The following is a 21,738-nucleotide window of genomic DNA, read 5'->3' on the forward strand; positions in this document are numbered from 1 at the left end:
CAATGAGCAGGTTTTGTTTATTTGCCAACCTCTCAGAATTGCATATACAAAGGTAACATTTCACTCAGTGAAGTCAGGAAGCAGCTGTCAAGTAGCTATGGATTTTTGCTATCAAGTCCCCAAAACAATCTTTTATAGCTTACACCTGTGACACCATGGACAAAGAGTCATCCCTCTGTACTTGTTTTGACACCATCATCTTGAACCTTTATTTGAGATCCCTCACGTATGATACCATAAGCCTTCACACAGCTAATCCCAAAACAGCAGTGCTTGACCTTGCTGTCTAGGCTCTTAACACAATAGAAGTGCAAAATTCACACACAAAAGTCATCTCTCTGTAGACTTGGATGATTCTATTCCACAGCAATGTAGAACTGGTATCTTTACAGCTACTTTGGAGGTGCCATTATTCAGTTCTTTCAAGCTAAAGCAGGAAAATCCTCAGGGTCATCAGGGTTTGGAGCAGTGACGTGCATCTAAAAGGAAGAGCAGCACATCTCAAAACCTTTTTACTAGTTAAGTAACAACTGGTTGTATTGCCTAGTTCCTGAGATGCCCATAAATATTGGGTCTGTTCATCACTGTTTCTACTTTGATGCTGCTCCCAAGCTTGTAGTCCCAAGTATTAACTACAGGTGTGGGGAACCTTTGGTCCTCCAAATGTTGCTGAGCTACAATTCCCATCATCCACGGCCGTGCTTGCTAGGGCTGATGGGAGTCATAGTTCTCAATGGATGGACAACTTCAGTGTACACTGGGCATATAGGTTTTTCACCTGCACACTCTGCTCACTCGGGTGCAAGCTTTTAAACTTCATGAAGTCTTGAAAATTCACAAATGTAGGACTTGAGTGTTAGATGGTGGGGGGTTTTAAGTTCCTGAAAATTTGACAAATCTACATAATTCAGCTTAATTTGTCCATCTCCAACTATTATTAATTGCTCTCAATCTGCATTCATTAGATTTGGGGAGGAGGGCTTAACACAGCACACTAGAAGTAACATTACCATCACTTCCGGCCTGGGTCCTGAGTCCTCAACTCTCCGGACACGCCCACGACCACCTCGTGCTCCTCTGGCTCCACGTCCAGGACGAGGCAGATTTCCAAAGTTAATGTCCAGCTGAGAAGTGATGTCATTTGCTGCTTTCCGGAAAAAGTGAGAATCATCCTCAAAATCCTCCTTCAGCACCTAGAACAGAATAGATCTACATTAAGGACGCAATCTGATTTTCTTTTTTCCCATGCCAAAAGGAGCACAGGAGGCTTCCTTGAAACTGGAAAGGAAACATGAAAATGAAGCAGTTGTAGCTTTCAAAAAACAATGTGCCCAAAAGACTCTGAAAAAGGACCATCTTAACGAGTCATATATAAAAACCAGAAGCGAGAAAGCAGAACAGACCTCTTCCGGGAGACAGCTCCACAACTCTGGCGCCATTGCTGAACAGACCCTGTTCCAGGTCACCATCCAGATGGCAGAAAAACTAGAATAGAGATTCTGAGGAAGACCTGAGGTATGGGCAAACACATGTGAGAGAAGACAGCCCTTTTCACTTGCCATTAATGACAACTTGCTCTTAGAAGTACGCTAATTCTGTTAACACCAACATTCTATAACTATGTTACACCTACAAACACAGCAGGCACGAAGAATTGCTTCTTTTACGTTAAAAGGACAATACAGCTATTAGCTTTCCATTTTTACTTTTTGTCCTTTGCAAATTGATGTATATCATAATTAACATCTACCATACAATCTACAGTACTTATTTTAAAATTATAAAGACTAAAATAGCAGTATCTGCATGTACAACCTAGAGCCTATAATAGCCAGAGAATGCTCTTTGATATAAAAAATGCCTACGTTTGACTACAGAGACAATGCTGGCAGGTTATCAGGCAGAGGTTTTTGGGAAGAGCATTCCCAAGAGACAATACAGTTATGGAAAAAACATGTTCCATGTCACATGCTCTCACCTCTGCGAACAGTGGTAAAAAGCAAAGCCATACCCACTGATCCCAAAATATAGGGCCTAATATGAGAAAAGCTATCGTTAAGCTGGGCTACAGTAGCAGTGGACGTCTAGGGGGCATGCCTATCATTGGTAGAAAGTGAGGCAGTCAAACTGCAATCGTTACCAAAACACAGACACACCTAGCAGCCAAAGCGTCAGAAAGCCTCAATACTTTGTTTCAAGAGTCTGTATTAAGAGTTCCCAAAATAGTGTAGTAAAAATGATGTGACCTCCATGCCAGCCTGTGAACCTACCAATATACATTTTTTTTGGGGGGGGGGACCTATAGAACTCTTCACACGTTCAGTGAACACTAGACCAGGGAGAAGCAGGATCATGCCCACTGTCTAAGCATCAAAGTAGGGCCTGCTGTGAAACCATCCCCCTTCTCTCCCTCCACACCCACCAGTTCCCAGAAACTTATTTCCAGGGGACACTTAAGTTGGGCATCAGTATGAAATTGTGAACTAGAGATTAAAAATGCAGCAAATTGAACCATGAATATTCAATAGACACAACAAACCAGAAACATCAACAAAAACGCTTCTGTTTGGTCACCAAGACTGAGCCATCAAATAAGAATCGAAAAATACTCTTGTGTTGCTAGAGGTTTTTAAAAAAACTTGCAATTGCTGAAATGACCTACTTATTCTAATGTTTCATCTATTCAGAGAATCGTTAGCTATGCTTCAGTATGTAATAAAGGCAGATATTTGTAATACAGGGTTGAAAGGAAGAACCCTCTAAAGTCTAAGTTAATGCTTACATCATCTCTATATTTTGACTTGTGAATCACCACTGCTTTGGAAGGAACAGTAGTTTCAGGTTTCCGGATGTTGAATTCAGGCTTTGGTCGATTTTGTTCCTGAAGATTTTTCCACTCATCCAACGTCATCTCTTGAACTACTTCTTCCACTGGCTCTCCTTCAGCAATTCTAAGGGTTTATAGTTGTAAAGTAAAAACCATTAGCCTATAAAATGCCAGGAATCGAAAGGGAGGGTACAACTTCATTGAAGGCAACTACTTATGTTTTGTATATAGCACTGAAAGTGGTGCTTCCCTTTTTAAACAATGGTAAAGCAGAGATTGCACAAGTGGGAGCTGCAACAAAATGTTGCAGTTTGGAGTGCTGCTATTCAGAGTTCCAGCCAGCCATTCCTTCTTCCAAGCTACTCAATTCCACCAACACAGACCCTTAGCATTCTATTACCAGTGAGCAAACTGAGTCTTCACTGGGCTATTTGAGGGGGGTCCTAAAGAGTTTTTACACTTCTGCAAATGCTGAGGTTCCCCCAAGCATGCCAATACCTCACTCATGCACTCAAATGGTTGGCAGAGTATGATTTCCAATACAGAGCTCTATAGCGGGGAGTGGGGGGCGAGAACCAATGGGCTGGATGAGGTCCATCAAGCTGCTCGAATCCCGCCAGCCCCTGGCAAAATTGGTGGCACTGTGCTGATGAGCAGAGGGAGCAGCAGGTGGGATTTTCCTCCCATCACAGCACTGAGCTGGGAGAACATTTCTCCCAGCAGAGCCTTGCAGAAGAGTGTTCATCCTCTCTAGCAGAGGGCTGCAAAAGAGAGGAAAGTCCTCTGCTTACCTTGCAAAGATGCCTCTCTGCTTCTCCCTCTTGCGTGCCACCATTACCGTTGGTCAGAGCACTCAGAATACAGGAAGCAGTAGAACCTCACAGCAATTAGGGGAAGGGCTGTAGTTCAGTGGCAGAGCATCTGCTTTGCATGCAGAAGGTCCCTGGTTCAATCCCTAGCATCTCCAGGTAGGGCTGGGAATGTCCCATCTGAAAACCTGGAGAGCTGCTCCCAATCAGTGTAGATGATACTGAGCTAGATGCCAATGGTCTGACTGAACCTAAGGCAGTTTCCTAGGGTGAATGGCAGGGTGCAAAAGGGAGTTGTGCCTTGACAAGGTAAGCAGAAAATAGCGTTCTCTGCTCTTCAGAGATTGCTTTATCTCCTCATCGCAGGGCTGTGCTGAGAGAGGAGAAACCCATTCTCATTGCTACAGCAGGGAGGAAATCACACTCCTTACTCCTGTCATCAGCACAGATTGGCAGAAAAGGGGGGGAGCTATGTATGCACACGTCAGCCTGCATGCGTGTTTCTACACATGCATCTATCTGCCTGTCTCTCTCTGCATGTACATGAGTGTCTACATGGTTGTGTGTGCACGCACATCCACAAACTTTGACCATGCCCCACTTTTACTTTTGGCCATGCCTACTCCTGGCATGAAGCCGTTGAAAGGTGCAGCAGCAGCAGCAAAAGTGGCCCTCAGGCCAAAGAAAGGTTAGCTACACCTGACTGATAGGATTCCATCACCATATCTGAACATATCTGAACTTTTTCTACATCGCAAGAGCAGCACATGCTTAACTAACGTGTTTCACCACGTTTTGTAAACACAGAATTCTGCTGTTTAGTATTGCCATAGTGTCCAAGATATATGAACAAAACCAGTTATCAGCATTGATTCATTAGCCACATGCAAGCTCAAGCGAAACCTGAGATGTATATACCTGCCTTGCAAACAAGTCCAAGTTTGCTGCTAACCCAGTTTTAGTAGCTTCCCTGCTCATATATACTTGTCTGTCACACGAAACAGAAATAGAACTAGCTCTTATCCCCTGCAGGGAATTAGCCTGGCATATCCTATTAGATATATACGTTTTCCAGAAAGATATATTCAGGAAATTGATGAAATACATGGATAGAACAGAGCATGGATATGTCATGGGTGTGGCAATAATTCAATTGGAATTAACTAACTAGGAGAGGAATCTTGTCAAATTTGATGCTAAAGGCAATCTTGAATAAGCAAGATTGTTCTTTTCTTAAGAACTCTTTTAAACCCAAAATGGGTTATTAACAAAAATACTTGTTGAGTCAAGGCAGAAAAAGGTAGGATACAGATTTATGAACACACACACACACACAAAAATAATAAAACAAGTGGGACCTGCAACAAAATGCTGCAGCGTGGAATGTTTCTCTTCAAGATTCCAGGTACTGCCCCAACACCTGAGGAAGCTCTAAATTTGTACTTCTGTAAATCTGGGGATTCCCCCACCCCAGCTGATACCATGAGTATGCGGTGTGTATCATTGTGTCATCTTGGCTACACTGGGACCAGCACGCAAGAACTGGTTGGTATAACAATATAGCTATGACAGCATGAGTGATGGGATGGGGGGCAGGGATCAAGGAAATCTGAAACAATGAATTCCTGGAGCAGAAGGGTGATCAGACTGGATAAAATTAGCAGACACACACTCTGTAGGAAGAAATACACAAATAATTAATAGATTCTTCCAATGCACCACTGATACCCAATAGTAGACAAAAACTCAAAGATGATCAGGTAGGGATTTGATCTGAACACCAATGAATTCTTCAGGATATGAAAAAAGCAGCAAAATGACAGGTATATTTGAAACATGCGCTCCAGAATTTTCTTGCTGGCCATGATCTGTCTTTTGGGAAGACCTAGAGCTCTGTTAAGATGTAAGGGGAGGACCTTAATCCAAAGTGCACATCCCATTTGGTGGCCAACTGGCTGGACTCAATTTGGAAGAGAGACCACTATTCATAGCAGATCTCCAACAAATATTGAAGCAGCCCAGCTTTAAGGCTCTCACATGTCTTGATTATAGTATGTTTTACAACTTTGGATTTTTATGTCCAAACACTCTATTCTACAGGTGCCTAGGCTAAACGCATTAACCAAACTTGTTTATAGCCTGTGTAGTATTTAACACTGTCCTTGGACAGTAGTTAATTTCAGTAGGTCTACTCTGAGCAGGACTAACACTGAATATAAACCTCCATTGCCAAGTATGGATTACACAGTTTGCAGCAATTGTTTATGAAGAGTTACCGGTGTGGGACCCAAGTGGGGCAGGCCTGAGGGGGTTGTATTAACTGTCATTTCTAGTCACAGCCTGTGTTTCAGCATGCAAAAATCCAATCTGCTTGATATGATGTTAGAATGAAACTTCCAGACAAGGGGCCATGTTTTCCAGTAATAACTTAAGAAACAACAAGAGCAAGATATTCAAAACCAGCCCGTACTTGGTTGGAGATTCTCCTTCTGGTACTCCTGGATTTTCTTCTGTCTCTGCAGTTTCTTCCATAGGAGCAGTCTGTTCCAGCTCACTATAGAAACAATAAATGCACTTAGTGAGCCCACTGGAAACCAAAGACGATACTCTGCAGTGTACCCAATTTGGGTTGTTCAGATCTATGACTTGGCATCAACTTTTTTTAAAAAAAAGAACAGGTGAAAAAGACACAGAGGTGTCTCAGTTCTGCCAAATCTCTTTGGAAGAATGTTTTGGGCTAAAAATAAATTCTGCATGGATTATTACTGAAAGAACCGTGGGCTGTATGAATTTTGCTGTTTTGTTGCAGAAGTTGCCTTCAGCCTAGGAAAAGGGTAAGATACAAAACCTTACAGAATGAAACAAATCTCATTCATGCTGCTTGAGGAAGCCTGCCTGGCACAAACATTTTGCCACTTCAGAACATTTGGGTGTTGCTCCATTATTCCCTCAACCCCCGCTGGCAAATCTATGCCTATGGCTGAAATAGGCATTCTGGTGTTCTGTGACAGCAATGAAGGGAGGGTGTACAGCAATAAACAACAATGTTCTCTGATACACAATTCAATAAAGATTGTATTGTGATCCTCTGGTAAGGCTGGCAGGGGTAGCACAGGTGACAAAGGGGGGCGGGCGGGCATGAAAGTATGGGAAGCTTTCCTTCTGTCTTTAAGTTAGTATGTGGCTTGATATGACCCACAGCTTATGTTGCTTCCCATGCCACATTTTTGGGAGCACAGGTGACCAAGTGCAAGTGACTTTTACCATCTACAAATGGGTTTATGGAAGAAGAATTTGTTAAATGCTAATTTGAAAGCTAAGAGTCGAAGGTTATGCAATAAACTCTATGAAAATATCAGGTCATAAACAGCAAATTATCACCTGCACAACTTGGAAATTATATTCTCAACATGATTACAATCTAGGACAATCACAAAAATATCACTATACCTCAGATCATCCTTAACTGCTCCCCAGTTGCGAGGTCCACTTCCACCCCTTTTGTCTTCTCCTCGGATTCCTCTAGAGACATAAAGAGTATTCTTTTTAGTTCCCTTCTTTTTGGAAATTACAAGCATTTATATTAAAAAAGGTCATACAAAAGGCAAGTTGCAGATGCAAGCTCTCCATCACCACCCATGATCTCTCCCCACCGACCCCCAAAAAACAAGTGTTACTAAGATGCTAAAAAGATACTAGAACAGCACACACTTACGTTTTGTCACTACCACTCTGTCGGTCAAATTCCCGCTTCCCTCTTTGATCAAAGCCATTGAAAGTCCTGTTCATTCCACCACCTCTTCCTCTGCCTCGCATTCCACCTCTTCCTCCCCCACGACCTCTCATTGGTCTTTCCAGATCAAATCGGTCTGTTGGTCTGAAAGACAGTGTACCTTAGTATGTTCTAACATATCTTTAAAAAGATTAACGCCATGTAGGTACACTAGAAATACAAAAATTACATGTAAGACATTAATCATGATCTTACTAAAATTATGCACAGTGTGAATGGAGAAAGTGAATAGAATCTCATAATACTAGAACTCAGGGCCATCCAATGACGATGAATGTTGGAAGATGCAGGATAGACAAAAGAAAGTACTTCACATAGCATACAGTTAATGAAATTCAGTCCCACAAGATATAGTGATGGCCACCAAATTGGATGGCTTTAAAAGGAGATTAGACAAATCTCCTTTTGAAAAGAAGGCTATCAGTGGCTACCAGACTTCACTGTCAGAAGCAGTATACTTCTGAATACCATTTGCTGGGAATCACAAGTAGAAAAAGTGCTGCTCTCAGGTCCTGCTCACAGGCTTCTCATTAGCATCTGGTTGACCACTGCGAGAACATGATGCTGGACTGGATGGGCCTTTGGCCTTAATCCAGCAGGGTTTAATCTTACTGCTCTGATTCCTTCCAATGGCCACAATCTAAGGGTTGGATCCAGAGACAGATAAGTGGAACTCTGCTTGCACAATGGGGCTTTCCTGGCTCTTCCATCCCACTATAGTCTCATGCACCCCCTAAAAAGCTGCTCGTGAGGGCAAAGGGACCCTTTGGCATATGATGGGAGCATAGAGGGCTGCAGGAGGACAGGGAAAATTGGAATAACTTGGTGGGAGTTGCCTTGCACAAGTGGAAGCTCCTTTCTTCTTGCGCAAGACATCTCTGGATCTGAGCCTCCATTTCAATACAGGCAATGGTTCAAAAAGGTTGGAGAGCATTCTACTTCCCACTGCTGAATTGAACTGAGCGGCAAGATGAGCTTTAAACAAAAAATAAAACCACTGACAATCCCACACCATAAATCTAGAAATTGCTGCACCAGCAGAGACTGTTGTGTTCCTACACCACAAGGTATGATAGAGAAATTCAGCAACCATTCACCACCATCCCAAAATTCAGTAAAGCAAGTGCTATTTTTTAACATATTGCTATGATAAAACTACTTAATTTTAAGTTTCTCATCTTTTCAAGAGAAAGATCAGCTACAGACATGTAAACCAGGGACACGTTTACATGAGGGAACCTCCAGGCCATATAAGTGAACCATAAAGCCCAAAGCAAATCTGAGGCATGAAAAGGAACAATGTACGCTAGAATCCCAAGACCCAGCCAACTGGGGATACTCAACTAAGCACAGAATGGGAAAAAGGGTTTGTAGATAACAGTTACGGCTTTGTTGACCTACTCTAGGAGCAATCTACCATAGGTCTAACTAAACGTTATCTTATAAAATAAACTCTAAAAAACCTTTCAAACACTACCTTATATCTCCTCCAGCAGCGCATACCTTTCTAGAGTCAATTCTGCTTGTCTTTCAGTTTCGTGAGGACAGTACTCCCTGAAAGAAGGTCTCCATTCAGCTTTATCTTGCTTTACCTCTGTGCCTCTGTTTTCATTCCATCCTTGCTGTTCTCCCCTTTTTGGAGCTCGCTTCTGCCCTGTAGGGCAAAATATAAATTACTTAAATTGCTAGCATTAAAAACAAACTTGAGTTTCATTTGACAGACTAATTATAATCAATGCTTTTTATGTGTGTGACAGCACTCATTAGTAGAGTGCCATCGCTTCTTTGCTGCCCATGGCAGCCATTTTGTGGTAGAATTCATGGCATTTTTATCAAAATATTAGTGGCACCTCATTTTTTTTACCAAAGTAAGCACATAATCACACAACACTATTTGTTATTGAGGAACTTTGCTTCAATCAGACCCTAAGGGAGCCTTGGAGAAGCTTTGGACTGCAACTCACATCAACTCCAGGTAGTATGGAGGTTGTTGTCCAAAATATCTCGAAGGCACCAGGTTAGTGAACGTTGTTATGTATAGTTGTTTAAACTATGGCTGCTAGTTTGTTTTCTGTTGTGTGTTAATATCTGCTTAACATTTTGTTTTACACCCAACTGTTTTGATCTTTGACTTTGTACTTATACTCTTCATTGGTATTTCCTGATGTGTTTTTATTCGCTTAAAAATGTATTTGTCTAGAGTAGACATATTATCTGGGTAGTTCCAACTAAGTCATACTCAGAGTAGACCCAACAATATCAGTGAATTTCACTTATTCGTGACTAACTTAACTCCACTGATGTCAATGGGTCTATTCTGAGTACAACTTTTATTTCTGAAAACTTTCGGTTCAACAGCAAGATAGAAATAATAAAATAAGCTAATAAGCTAAACAAAACTTCAAAGTGTTTTGTGTCTCAAATCCAAACACAGGGTTCAGTTTCATTTCACATCCCATTGTTTAATGTTACAACTTTCAATGTGCAACTGAGCAACAAAAAGGCAGAATTTATTTCAAGGTAAATTCTGGCTCAATGACAGCAAACCATCATGCAAAATGTTTTGACTAGGTTTTACAAATTCAGGACAAGTCACTCAGCAAGAAAGTCCAGCTATGGTAGGAGACAGCTTTTGCTGAGTTTATGGATGAAGCACACACAGTATTCAAAATGGGGGATTCCCACCTAAAATATATAAACTGAAACTGGTGGAGAGATTTGTGAAAAACCATTTGTGAAGCATGAAACTATGCTCACATTTCACATGGGCAACAGCAAAAAAGTGCAGGAAATAAAAGTTTTAGCATATGGCAACAATGTTGGCAGCAAGATGAGACGAGCTTGCAGATTTTACATAATCTTAGCCTGTCTGTATCATTTGTGAGATCTGTCATCTTCTATGACTATACACGAACCTTCAATCTGAGGAGGAAAAACTTGCTTTTCAGGAGGTGTTATGGAAAGGAATCCTACCAGTGTTGTCATGCTACCAATGACCACAATCCATGCAGCAGCGTATATAAAGGTTCAATTCCACTTCAGTAGCATTATCTGTATTCCAGCAAGCAACTTCCATATTTTCTGGACTGAGGAAATCTATAGTGCTATTTGACAGAATCAACCACCACTGACAGAACACACCCAAGCTTCCCAGTATATCTGATGTAGCCAAACCAGATTTTCAAAACTCCAAAAGAACCCATTTTACTTGACCGGCTGCTCAACTGAAATAGTTCAAACAATGCTAAGACCCGCAGATTCTCTAAAGAAATTAAGGAAATAGCATGGCTATATTCACTACAAAAAATTACAGGTGTCAAAAAATTGATCTGAACTCTTTGGTATATGTTAAATCTACTGTATTATTGCACATTTTTCCTCACGTAGGAAGCTGCATTTACTTAGCAAAGGGTTCTTCTACATCCAAAGAGATTTACTTAAACAATGGTATGGTTTTCTATTTGAGGAAGCTGAAACTCATATATATTAAGAGGCTTACATGCACATACTCTAAAATAATTACACAGAGATAAATTTAAACGACTTCCATTTTTCTAAGTAAAATAAGCCTGTGCATTTTCAAAAATAGCTACGCATCTGAAAATGAATGTGTAACGGGTTCTACAGTCCTGCAAAACTGCAAAAGGGAATCTCATCACCATTTGCAGGTTTTTTTTATTAATTTCAGTTAGCAACTCAACTACTGGTTAAGGAGCTTATGCAGCCCAAGATTTCAAACATTTACCACCCTCCACACAGAGAACAGGGTAGCAACTTCAATCAAAAACAAAGGGGTAGGGAGAAAAAGGCTACATTGAGGTTGCATGTGAACAGGTAAAGGGCATTCCCGAAGAAGAGACCTCAACATTTGCCATTATGCTGTACTAACGAAATCTCATCAAAGAAAAGCTCCTCCACATCCCCTTCATTGAAGCAAAGCTCTCCCAAATCTACTTCAGGCTAGGACCTAAATTTGTTATTTATTTGTTGCATTTTAGACCGTCCTTCAGACAGGTCGATTCACAACACAATGAAACCCAATATAAACTTTTAAAAAACCTACACAACTAAAGTTTAAAACATCAAATCTGAAAAATATAGCAGCAGTATATCATAGCAAGACATTAAATAAAACATTCAACTGAGTGAAGAAATATGCCTTAATCGGGCACCTGAAGCCCACGAGTGTTGGGGGGCCATCTGCACCTCCAATGCCACATTCTGGCTGCTACTATTTCAGCAGAACTCATCATTTCTAAAAAGGAGGAGGGGAACCCTACCACAATAAGCCAAGATGAACTACTACAGAAGAGAGCTAAGAACAATCCACTCATCACACGACACTGTTTTAACATATCTAGAGACGCAAAGGACTGGGAGGAGAACAGAAAAACCGGGGGGCAAACAAGTTTCCCAGGTTTTCCTGGACAAATTAGAAAAAGGGAAAACTGTGTTTTTCCTATCTTCTTCCGGGCCTTCACATCTCAACGTATCCCACATTTCCAAAATTCTGATGAACACTGTCATACATAGCTGGCAGAGTCCTATTCCTACTAGGTGCAAGGAGGCGCTGCTGTGCCCAAACAATCATAGCTGTATGATTTTTCAAGCCTGTAATCAGTGTAATGTATGAAAACATATTGATAGAAGAGAGAGAGAGATCTGGATGTTGTCATAATCTGAGAGGAGCAAAACAGTGCAAAGCTGCCAATTCCCAAGGAGAAGACCTACTCAGGAAAACAGCAGAAAGAAAGTTAACAAATCAAAGAAAACAAGCAGTGGCATTATCATCTAACAGCTACCAAAGCCTAATATCCATCCTGGTGATGTAACGGGGAAAGAGATGTGAACTTCTTAGTACAATATTAATAAAGATTGGACAAAGTTCCAAAGAATTCATTAAAAACTAATGAGTTCCTATTAGTTTTTAACCGATAATTCTTTCAAAGACCATTTTACCATATCACCATTCTGAGTGAATAAGAACGGGGCTTATAGAGTTAGAGGTGCCAATCTAATTCAATCAAAGCTCAGTGATACATGCCTTTCACCCAAGCATTTGGGGGAGGAGAATAGCAACTTGGTGATCTGTATTTTAATGTTCGCTGTTGAAGTGCTGAAATGCTTGTGTATTTTACTTGAATTTGCTGTTTTAATTTTTTTTTAGAAATGTTAATGATTATGCAATGTTATTTTTCTTTTGGATCTAGTTATGTTATAGAATCATAGAATAGTAGAGTTGGAAGGGGCCTATAAGGCCATCAAGTCCAACCCCCCGCTCAATGCAGGAATTCAAATCAAAGCATTCCCAACAGATGGCTGTCCAGCTGCCTCTTGAATGCCTCCAGTGTCAGAGAGCCCACTACCTCTCTAGGTAATTGGTTCCATTGTTGTATGGCTCTAAAAGTTAGGAAGTTTTTCCTGATGTCCAGTAGAAATCTGGCTTCCTGCAACTTGAGCCCATTATTCTGTGTCCTGCGCTCTGGGACGATTCAGAAGAGATCCCAGCCCTCCTCTATGTGACAACCTTTCATGTACTTGAAGAGTGCTACCATATCTCCCCTCAGTCTTCTTTTCTCCAGGCTAAACATGCCCGATTCTTTCAGTCTCTCCTCATAGGGCTTAGTTTCCAGTCCCCTGATCATCCTTGTTGCCCTCCTCTGAATCTGTTCCAGTTTATATACCATACATTGCCCTGGAATCCTATGGGATGAGGGGTGGCTAAAACTTAAATAAATAAATAAAATCAAGCTCCTGGGGCAGGAGGCAGGCAGAGATGCCCCCTTTATTTCCTGGCACCCTACCCACCTCTCTACTCAATCACTGGGAATGAGCCAATCTTAACAACACTGCTGGGATAACAACATGGCTGACTGCATCAGGGAACTTGGTGCACCATTCCTTTGTAACAGGGTCACTACTCATATACTGACAAGTGAGGGGAGAAGGGGAAAGAACATCACACCAATGCTGCATGGGGCATCCCTGCAATGAGAAGCATCAAGTATTGCATACATCTGATGTTTTGGCTTAAGCTGTCAGCACACTTCAGACTTCCTTGGGGCACACACAGGTCGGAAACAGCTACCACTCTGTTGTCTTTTGTAACCAGTTTCTTACACAAACTGAATTGTTCACAAGCACAATCTAGTTAGAAGCAGATGACAGACCATTCTGTGGCTACAATGGTCAGGAATGATGAGAATTGTTGTCCAGCAACATCTGGGGTCCCAAAGATTAGGAAAGGCTGCATATCCACTCCAAGCAGACCTGAAAGCAGCCTACCTAGCACTTTTTGACAGCTTGGTGGTAGAAAGCTACTTTTCACTGATGGAATTAATTGGGCACAAAGATGGGTGGTGGGGCACAAGAGGCACTCGCTACCTCTTGAGGCCGGCCAGCCCTGTTCATTAGGACTGAAGGCAGAGACAAGACACAACCACGACTTTCAGCGCCACTTCACCTTCAGCCCAACCACAGCCGCCTGCGATAGCCGCTGCTAAAGAGAATCAGCCCGCCAGACGCCACAATTGCTCGCCTTTACGAAGGCAGCCTTACCCTGCCTAGGTAAGAGACTCGCCCACGGCCCGCGTAGGGAGGAGTCGGAAGATAACCATGAGGCAAGCGACTGCGCAACCCTCATTCACTGAAAGGCAAGAGAGTTGCGCCGGCTCGCAGAAGTCTCAAGCAGGGCAGAGCCGCGGGCAGAAAACGCACATGCTGCGTCGGGTGCGGCGGCATCATAGCGCAGCAAGTTCGAGGCACTGCTACGCGTTAATTAATCCAAATTAAGTTCATCCCCTGCTAACTTCCACCCACCCAAGTTCTTCATTCGCAGGCCCGAATCCGGATTCCACTTATCACTCCCGGGCCCATTCACACAGACCCATGAACAGAAAACAAAACGACTCATTTCTACGGACGCCCAACTTAAGGATGTCTCCGGGTGAGCAAAAAATCCGTACTAAGTACCTGCAAGACCGAACTTACTTACACCGCCTTACAGGCTTACTCGGCGGGAACGCCACCGAGATTATGGGGGCTTACTTCCAAGTAAGGGCGCCTTGCTAGGGCTGCAGCGTTCGGCAACTTATCAGCGCTTATTAGCCCCGCAAACTACGGTCTCTCCGCTCCCCCTACCCCTTCATACCGGGCGCTGGGGGGCTCTCCGGCTGCAGAAAGGAGGAGCCTTTACGCTCCTTCTGGGATTCCCTTTTGGCGGCGGCGGCGGCTCCACCAGGGCCGGGCTTCCTGCCGGCTGAGACGACCGGTTCTTCGCGCTTCTTGCTTTGCTGTTTGCGCCGCTCAGCTTCGCGGAGGATGTCGAAAGGGTCGGATTCATCGTCGAGCAGCTGGTGGAAACGGTTGGCGACGGCGCAGCCGAAACTCTCCTGCATAGTTGTGGCGGCGGCCACGGGGCTGGCTAGCGCGCTCTTCATCATCGCCGTGACAGCGGCACCGACGGCCGCCCCTTCCTGAATGCGACAGAAAGAAGCAAGGTTAACTCAGCACGGCCCAAGTAACCACGCCATGGCTGCTCTCCCGCCCCGTCCGACTGCAGTGTCCAATCGACACGCTGGCGTCTACCCACAAGGCCTGAGTTAACAACCAATCCACACTCTCCGCTCCTCATTGCCCTACCCAATAATGCGCCTCGACGACATTCAGAGTCGGTGACCAATCCGCGTACACAGTTCTGCCTCAGCCGACCAATGAATACCCGGAATCCCCTCCGCTCGCATAATTTCCCACGCCTCTGGCCTATGACGTAGAGTGTCTGTGGCGTCACGTGCCCGGCTTTGGAAGCAAAAGCAAGTTTTTTTAAAAAAATGTGGATGGATGGATGGATAGGACTACATCTGGGGGAAAACATATCTGCTTAATTACTGTTAATTATTGTACTTTAGCAAATTAATTAGTATGGTCCCACTGAAGTTCTTGTCAGAAATCTATTAATCACATATACTGTGAAAGAAAAACGTCCTTGTCGTCTTCGAACTATTTTTCAGTAACTCTAGAAGACAGCTTAGGTATTATATTATTAGTTTAGCAAATGGTAGAATTACTAGGTGTATTTCACTAAAGAATGAAGGCCATTCTAAATAGCAAAAGTTTTTAAAAACAACTATTTGCAATCTCTGTTAATAAGATAAAGTATACCCCAACCCAAAGGATACTCCAACCCAAATGAAAGATTCAGAGGAGGGAGAACTAAAAATAAATTTTGTTATTAATTTCATTTTTATTATGTACTGTATTTCCTAGAGGGTGGTGTGCAGTTTTATTTTCTGCATTTTGTTCTCACAACAACCCTGTTCAGGTATAGGTTGAAGAAAATAAGAAGCTACCTCCATATGTCACAGCAATGGTCCTTTTATTTCAGTACTGTCTATAGCAGGGATTCCCAAACTGTAGTCTGTGGACCACCAGTGATCTGCAAGCTTCGTTCAGGTGGTCCGTGGCATGCCTGCATTAAATATCACACTGATTTTTAATTGAATTTTTATTGCTCCTTTTATTTCTTATATTGTATTTTATTATATTACAATCTGAATTCTATGGAATGTAAATTGTAATACTATAAAATGCAATATAAGAAATAAAAGCAATAAAAATACAATTAACAATCATATACCTTTTAGCACAACACATTAAAATTGCTACTACAACAGGCAGAAAAAAAATTGAATCAATGGTCCACCAAAACTATCAGCAATTTTCAAGTGGTCCGTGGGGAAAAAGGTTCGGAAACCACTAGTCTACAATGACTAGAAGCAGCTCTCCATGGTTTCAAACAGGAGCCTTTCCCAGACCCACCTGTAAATGGCAGGGATTGTACCTGATATCTTTTGCTGCAAAGCATGTACTATAGAGCTGAAGTATAGCCTGTTCCATCATGGTTGATTGGAGCTTTGAACGTGGGTGTTCCCAGTCTTAGCCCTACACTCTAACCACTCAATATAATGTATTTTTGCTATGTACCTGCAGGAAATTTCAGCACTAAAGTTTTTGTCTTCATAGAAACCACCCTGCACATTCTATTCCTACCTCTAGTCTATAAGGTCAATGTATTGATTTTTGTTTCTCTGAGAGATGTGGTTATGTACTTGACAAGGGTCTTAACTTCCCAGTAAAGGCCATATTTTAACAGACGTGGAGGTGAATTCTACAGAGCTCCCTCTAGGCTAGCCTGACTCTTCAGATGTTGTTGGACTCCAGCTCACATTGTCAGGACGGCTAATGGTTGAGGATGATGGGAGCTGTTGCTCAGCAACATCTAGAATAACAGATTCCCCACCCTTGCTGTAGGCATCTACAAATCCAATTTCTGATTTGTTGTCTGATCTAAAACTTCAGAGTGGTAACTGTTTGCCAAAGGTAAATTCCCCAGTTTAACATTTCAGTGAGTGAGTTTGCTTAAGCAGAAAAAAACCCAGCACTTGTGCCCCTTTAGAATAACTTATTTATCATGCCAAACTTCATCTGATACATGAGGTGCTACAAAACAAAAGGTACAAACTTAGAAATCAGAGTCTGTGACAAACTGAGAGCCTGCAACAAACTCTGTCCCTATTTCTGTTCAGGCAATTACTAATAACATCAGTATTCAGTCACCTATCAGTTCCTCAGTGTGATATATTCTATCACATGCCAACAATGACCTTCTCCTGCTTACTTCGGACAAACAGGTCAGCCTCTATTCAAATTGCTAAATGAATATACATTCAATATCAAAGGGTGCTTTCACACATGGGGCTGATGCCGTTAGTTTAACAGATTAAAAAGGTAGCGCTTCTGCCCCGATTTCTAAAATCCCTTTCACACTGCAGTACCTTTTGCGTTAAGGAACAGCAGCTTTTTCAGCCGATGTTTTTCTCCCTCACCCATTATACACATGCGCACTGTTCCCCACTGTGTAGATCTAAATTCTCATCCCGTCGCCATGCAAGCCCTCTTCTTTTAGGATCTCACTTTTAAAATTATTTTAGTGGTATCGACACAGAGGTGTGTGAGAGAAATGCTGCTGTTATCTGCACCAATGCCATAATACCAGTACAATTTTTGTCAGGCAAAAAAAACCCACGTGACTAAAGGGCAGGAACGCACTGCATGCTGGGATGCCTGTCATGTGAGCAGCGGCAGGTAGTGAAAAACTCCTGCAATCTTCCGGGTTCCCAGCCTTGCTAACAGATTATTTCTGGTATAATTTATCATGGAAATTTGCACTAAACTTGCACTACATTCCACTAGAATTCCAGAGCTAGCTTGTACATCGTGTGAAAGATCAAATATAATGTACAAATTACCAAGCAATAAATGGTCAGAATAACATAATAAAGTGCAGTGTGAAAGCAACCAAAATCTGGAATGGTTCAGAAACCCGTGGAAGAACATTTCAATCTCACAGGATACTCTGCTGCTTTTTCTTTAACAAAAAACATCAAAGGGAGACTGCTGGACTAGAATTTATCAATAACTTTGATTCTGTTTGTTTAGGTCTAAATCAAGTTACTGGCTTCTTCTCCACTTCAGGTGTTAAATTAACATTAAAAAGGTAGGGAAAATGATATTATCACCAATTACTGCCACTGCTAATAGTTGCTGTGTTTATCTTATGCATTAATTTTTTACAATTAATGTCACAAACTGCAGCTCTTGCATTTCCTACATATTTGGACCCATGGCTTATAGCTTTCCTGTTCTATACCCATTTACATGCCTGCTGAAGAGAAACACTTAATGTATCTGATAAAGAGACTCTGGTCCACAAAAACCTATACCCTCCCCCAAAAATCTGTTAATCTTTATGGTGCCACAAGACTTTGTTGTTTTTATTGCAACAGATGGAATTCCTCCAAGGCTTGGTCACTTCAAAATTCCATGGAATCAGTCCACTGTACAAATTATCTCTCAGCAGTGAACAAGTAATGCAATACATACCAAGTATTGCCATTGGCAAGGTAATTAAGTTGGAACAAAAACTAAATCCCCAAATTCAGTTTCAGGTTCTGGTGAGTGAGGTCTCTTTATTTATATATTAGAGAAGGTAATCTAGGGTAAAATATTATTTTTCTCCTTGCTGCTCCATATGCTTGGAACTGCCCCCCAGAACCCGTACAATACTCCTCCTATCCTGTCTCAAAACCCACCTTTTCTGTGAGGCCTTTGGCTTAACCCTCATGCCCTACTCTATTGCAGCTAAACCAAGCCCAAGCATGTATAACTGAAAAAGTTGTGTGTTCTTTTGCTGTTTTCTCCTGCCTATACTTCTCTTCCCGTTATTTGTGTCAAATTTGAAATTATAAGGTCCTCAGGACCAGGACCTACCCTTTTGTTCTCTGTAAAGCACCATGTACGCTGATGGCACAGCACTAAATAAAGGTAGGTAGTTCCTGGATGGCTAGAAGAGAGTATTCCTATCATTCATATTGTTGGCCTCTATTTGAGATGGGCAATAATACTATTATACAGTATATTACAAAAATCACTTATGGCATTCATACAGGCTGAATTTCTGTTGATTCAAAAGTAATTTCCATTGAAGCCCTCAGGCTACAGACTTATACACACTGATTTGAGAGTAAACATCTGCAGTCAGGCTGCTCAGCTGCAATCCTATACAAACCATTTGAGGAATTTATTGAATTCAGTGGAACTCATTTCTGCATAGGATCAAGGTGCTTCAGTTGATATTATATTGCACTGTTGCAGTTCTTCAAACATTCTCGACTTTGTCTTATTGAACTCCCACTGACCCAGTCAGAGGAAAACTTCTAGAGACTTGTCTGTTCAATCTCAGCACAAATTGTACATAGGACTTAACTTCATACTCTCAACCAAATACATTTCCCTCTTTCACACTCTGGAAAATACAGCCTATATCTCAAACACTGACATTATGAATTTTGGTTTGCCCTTATAAAGTATTTTTATTGTCTTTTGAATTTTGCGCTAAATGACCAAATGACCAGCTACCTTTTTTTCTAATTAACTTGGCTGCTTCTGTAACAAAGGATTAAAGAAAAATTACTGCAAAATGGTACAGGCAGCCAGATCCACATAAAACAGCTGCTGGCTTGATGTGGGACATACTTCCTTCTTAGATCTTTCTTCTTCCCATCAGGCTATTGATTCTTTAAGGCTATAATTCTAAGCATAGTAATTTGAAGGTAAATCAAATTTAAATCACTGGTACTTATTGCTAAGTAAACTTATTTAAGATCAGACAACAAAACTAAAATTCTATGTGCTCTTATTACCTGACAAAGACTGCTTCAATAAGCCAGTATACAGATGTCCACAGTGGAATGCATCCAACAGTGACTTTGTGCTACCAGAAGTGCTTCTATTTGCGCACCTAATTTTTGCTGATCCCCCCTACCAGCACAGCCCCATCCCCATGCTCCCCAAAACTTCCTGAAGATTTGGGGACCTTCTAAAACAGTATAGGATATGGCTGCAAATGGTAAAGCGAGATTGGTGCAAATGTTGTGCCTTCCCCTGTGTTAGCAGTTCTTCTACTAAGACAAAGCCCCCACTGGATATAAACCTGAGCAAATAAGTAGTCTGGAATGCATTTGTAGGAAATGTGAACTTACCAATATCTCTAGACTACTTCTTTGATATGAAGCATGCTGTATAACTTGAAAGCAAAGGAGCATGTTTTCCCTTACAGCCATGGGGACGGGGGACTCCTCCCTGAGTAAATGGGAAAGCAGACACCTTCTCTTCCAAGGTGTGAAGGATTGCATGAGTGAGCCAATGTATGAATGTTGGCTGTCCAAATAAGTGCTCTCAGGTATAGTAATAAAACACAAGGCATGAACAAGTAACACAATACATACCAAGAATTGCCATTGGCAATGTAATTGACTACTGTAATGCACTCTACGTGGGGCTACCTATGAAGACGGTTCGGAAACTTCAGCTAGTGCAAAATGCTGCGGCCAGAGTTCTCACTGGGACAAAGAAATTTGACCATATAACACCTGTCCTGGCGCAGCTGCACTGGCTACCGATATGTTTCCGGGCCAGATTCAAAGTGTTGGTTCTTACCTATAAAGCCCTAAACGGCATCGGACCGCAATACCTGATGGAGCGCCTCTCTCGCTATGTACCTACCCGTTCACTACGCTCAACGTCGAAGGCCCTTCTCCGGGTTCCAACCCATAAAGAGGCCCGGAGATCAACAACTAGATCTAGGGCCTTCTCGGTGGTGGCCCCCGAACTATGGAATGCCCTCCCAGACGAGATACGCCTGGCGCCTTCTCTGTTATCTTTTCGGCGCCAGGTAAAAACTTACCTTTTCGCCCAGGCTTTTTAAATTTTGTAAATTTTTAAATATTTTAATTTAACATTTTAAACTTAATATGATCTTAATTTAAATCTCAATGGCAATTTTATTAATGTTTTATAATTGTACTATATATATATATATTTTTCCACACTTGCTCATATTTTAATTGTGATTTTATTTGTTGTACACCGCCCTGAGAGCTTTCTGCTATAGGGCGGTCTAGAAATTTAATTAAATAAATAAATAAATAAATAAGTTGGAATAAAAACTAAATCCCCAATTTCAGTAATTCAACATATGTATATTTTTTTACATAGTGTATCCTGCATCTTCAATATAAATTTACATTCCTTCAACAATTACAGAGTAGATTCTCAGTAGAGGTAGCTAACAGAAACTTTCCAAACCGCTTGCTACTTACATAACCAATTAACTTCTCATTGATGCACTTATAAAAAGTACAAGGCTTCCACACTGCCCTAAGATAGAGATACATCCTGCCATAAATCAAAAAGCTGCAGCTTGTACAATTGCTTCCTACATATAGGAATGAGAGATAGTACAGTGTAGAGCTTGGAGTGTCAGACTAGAACCTGGGAGACCAGGTTTCAAATCTTCACTCAGTCTGAGAGATCACTGAGTGAGCATGGGCCAGTCATGATCTTCTAGACGTAGCCTAAACTATCTCACAGGGTTGCTGAGAGAATAAAATGGGGAGCGTTAGAACCATGTATGTCACTTTGAGTTCCTTGGAGAAATCGTTGGATATAAATGTAATAACAACAATATACATACATAGTTAATGAATTTTTGTCTGACTTATCCACAGAAGGCAAATGCAAAAAGGGTAGTAAGTGTCCAGACAGTATTAACAAAAACTTACTTGTATTCTACGTAAAAATTGCTTTCTTACATCGGCCTATAAGAGATAATACTGTACTGTAATAATTGCACAGTACTACTACCAGTGATATTTAACAGAGCTGGTGGAGTACTGTGGCAGAGCAAACCA

The 21,738-nt window shown here is 41.7% G+C and overlaps 1 protein-coding gene across 1 annotated transcript; it reads right to left on the reverse strand.

Moving 5' to 3' along the window:
- On the reverse strand, positions 1–15,006 carry HABP4 (hyaluronan binding protein 4). The gene is made up of 8 exons (XM_061626321.1): positions 14,580–15,006; positions 8,933–9,083; positions 7,352–7,513; positions 7,087–7,158; positions 6,107–6,190; positions 2,783–2,951; positions 1,011–1,193; positions 1–479 (listed from the first exon to the last, which is right to left on the reverse strand). The coding sequence occupies exons 1-8, from the start codon at positions 14,869–14,871 to the stop codon at positions 423–425; spliced, it is 1,170 nt and encodes a 389-aa protein (XP_061482305.1). The 5' UTR covers positions 14,872–15,006; the 3' UTR covers positions 1–422.
- Positions 15,007–21,738: the final 6,732 nt, after the last annotated feature.

The sequence above is a fragment of the Rhineura floridana genome, chromosome 1 (assembly GCF_030035675.1).
Source record: "Rhineura floridana isolate rRhiFlo1 chromosome 1, rRhiFlo1.hap2, whole genome shotgun sequence".
NCBI classification, from domain to species: domain Eukaryota; kingdom Metazoa; phylum Chordata; class Lepidosauria; order Squamata; family Rhineuridae; genus Rhineura; species Rhineura floridana.

Bases quoted from the DNA above. Each gene is read 5' to 3' on its own strand.
- HABP4 (XM_061626321.1), bottom strand. From the start codon at position 14,871: ATGATGAAGAGCGCGCTAGCCAGCCCCGTGGCCGCCGCCACAACTATG. The intron at 9,084-14,579 runs GTATGAAGGGGT...TTTGCCCTACAG, and splicing joins GGAGAGCCCCCCAGCGCCCG to GGCAGAAGCGAGCTCCAAAA. The intron at 480-1,010 runs GTAATGTTACTT...TCTTCCTTTTAG, and splicing joins GACCCAGGCCGGAAGTGATG to ATGCACGTCACTGCTCCAAA.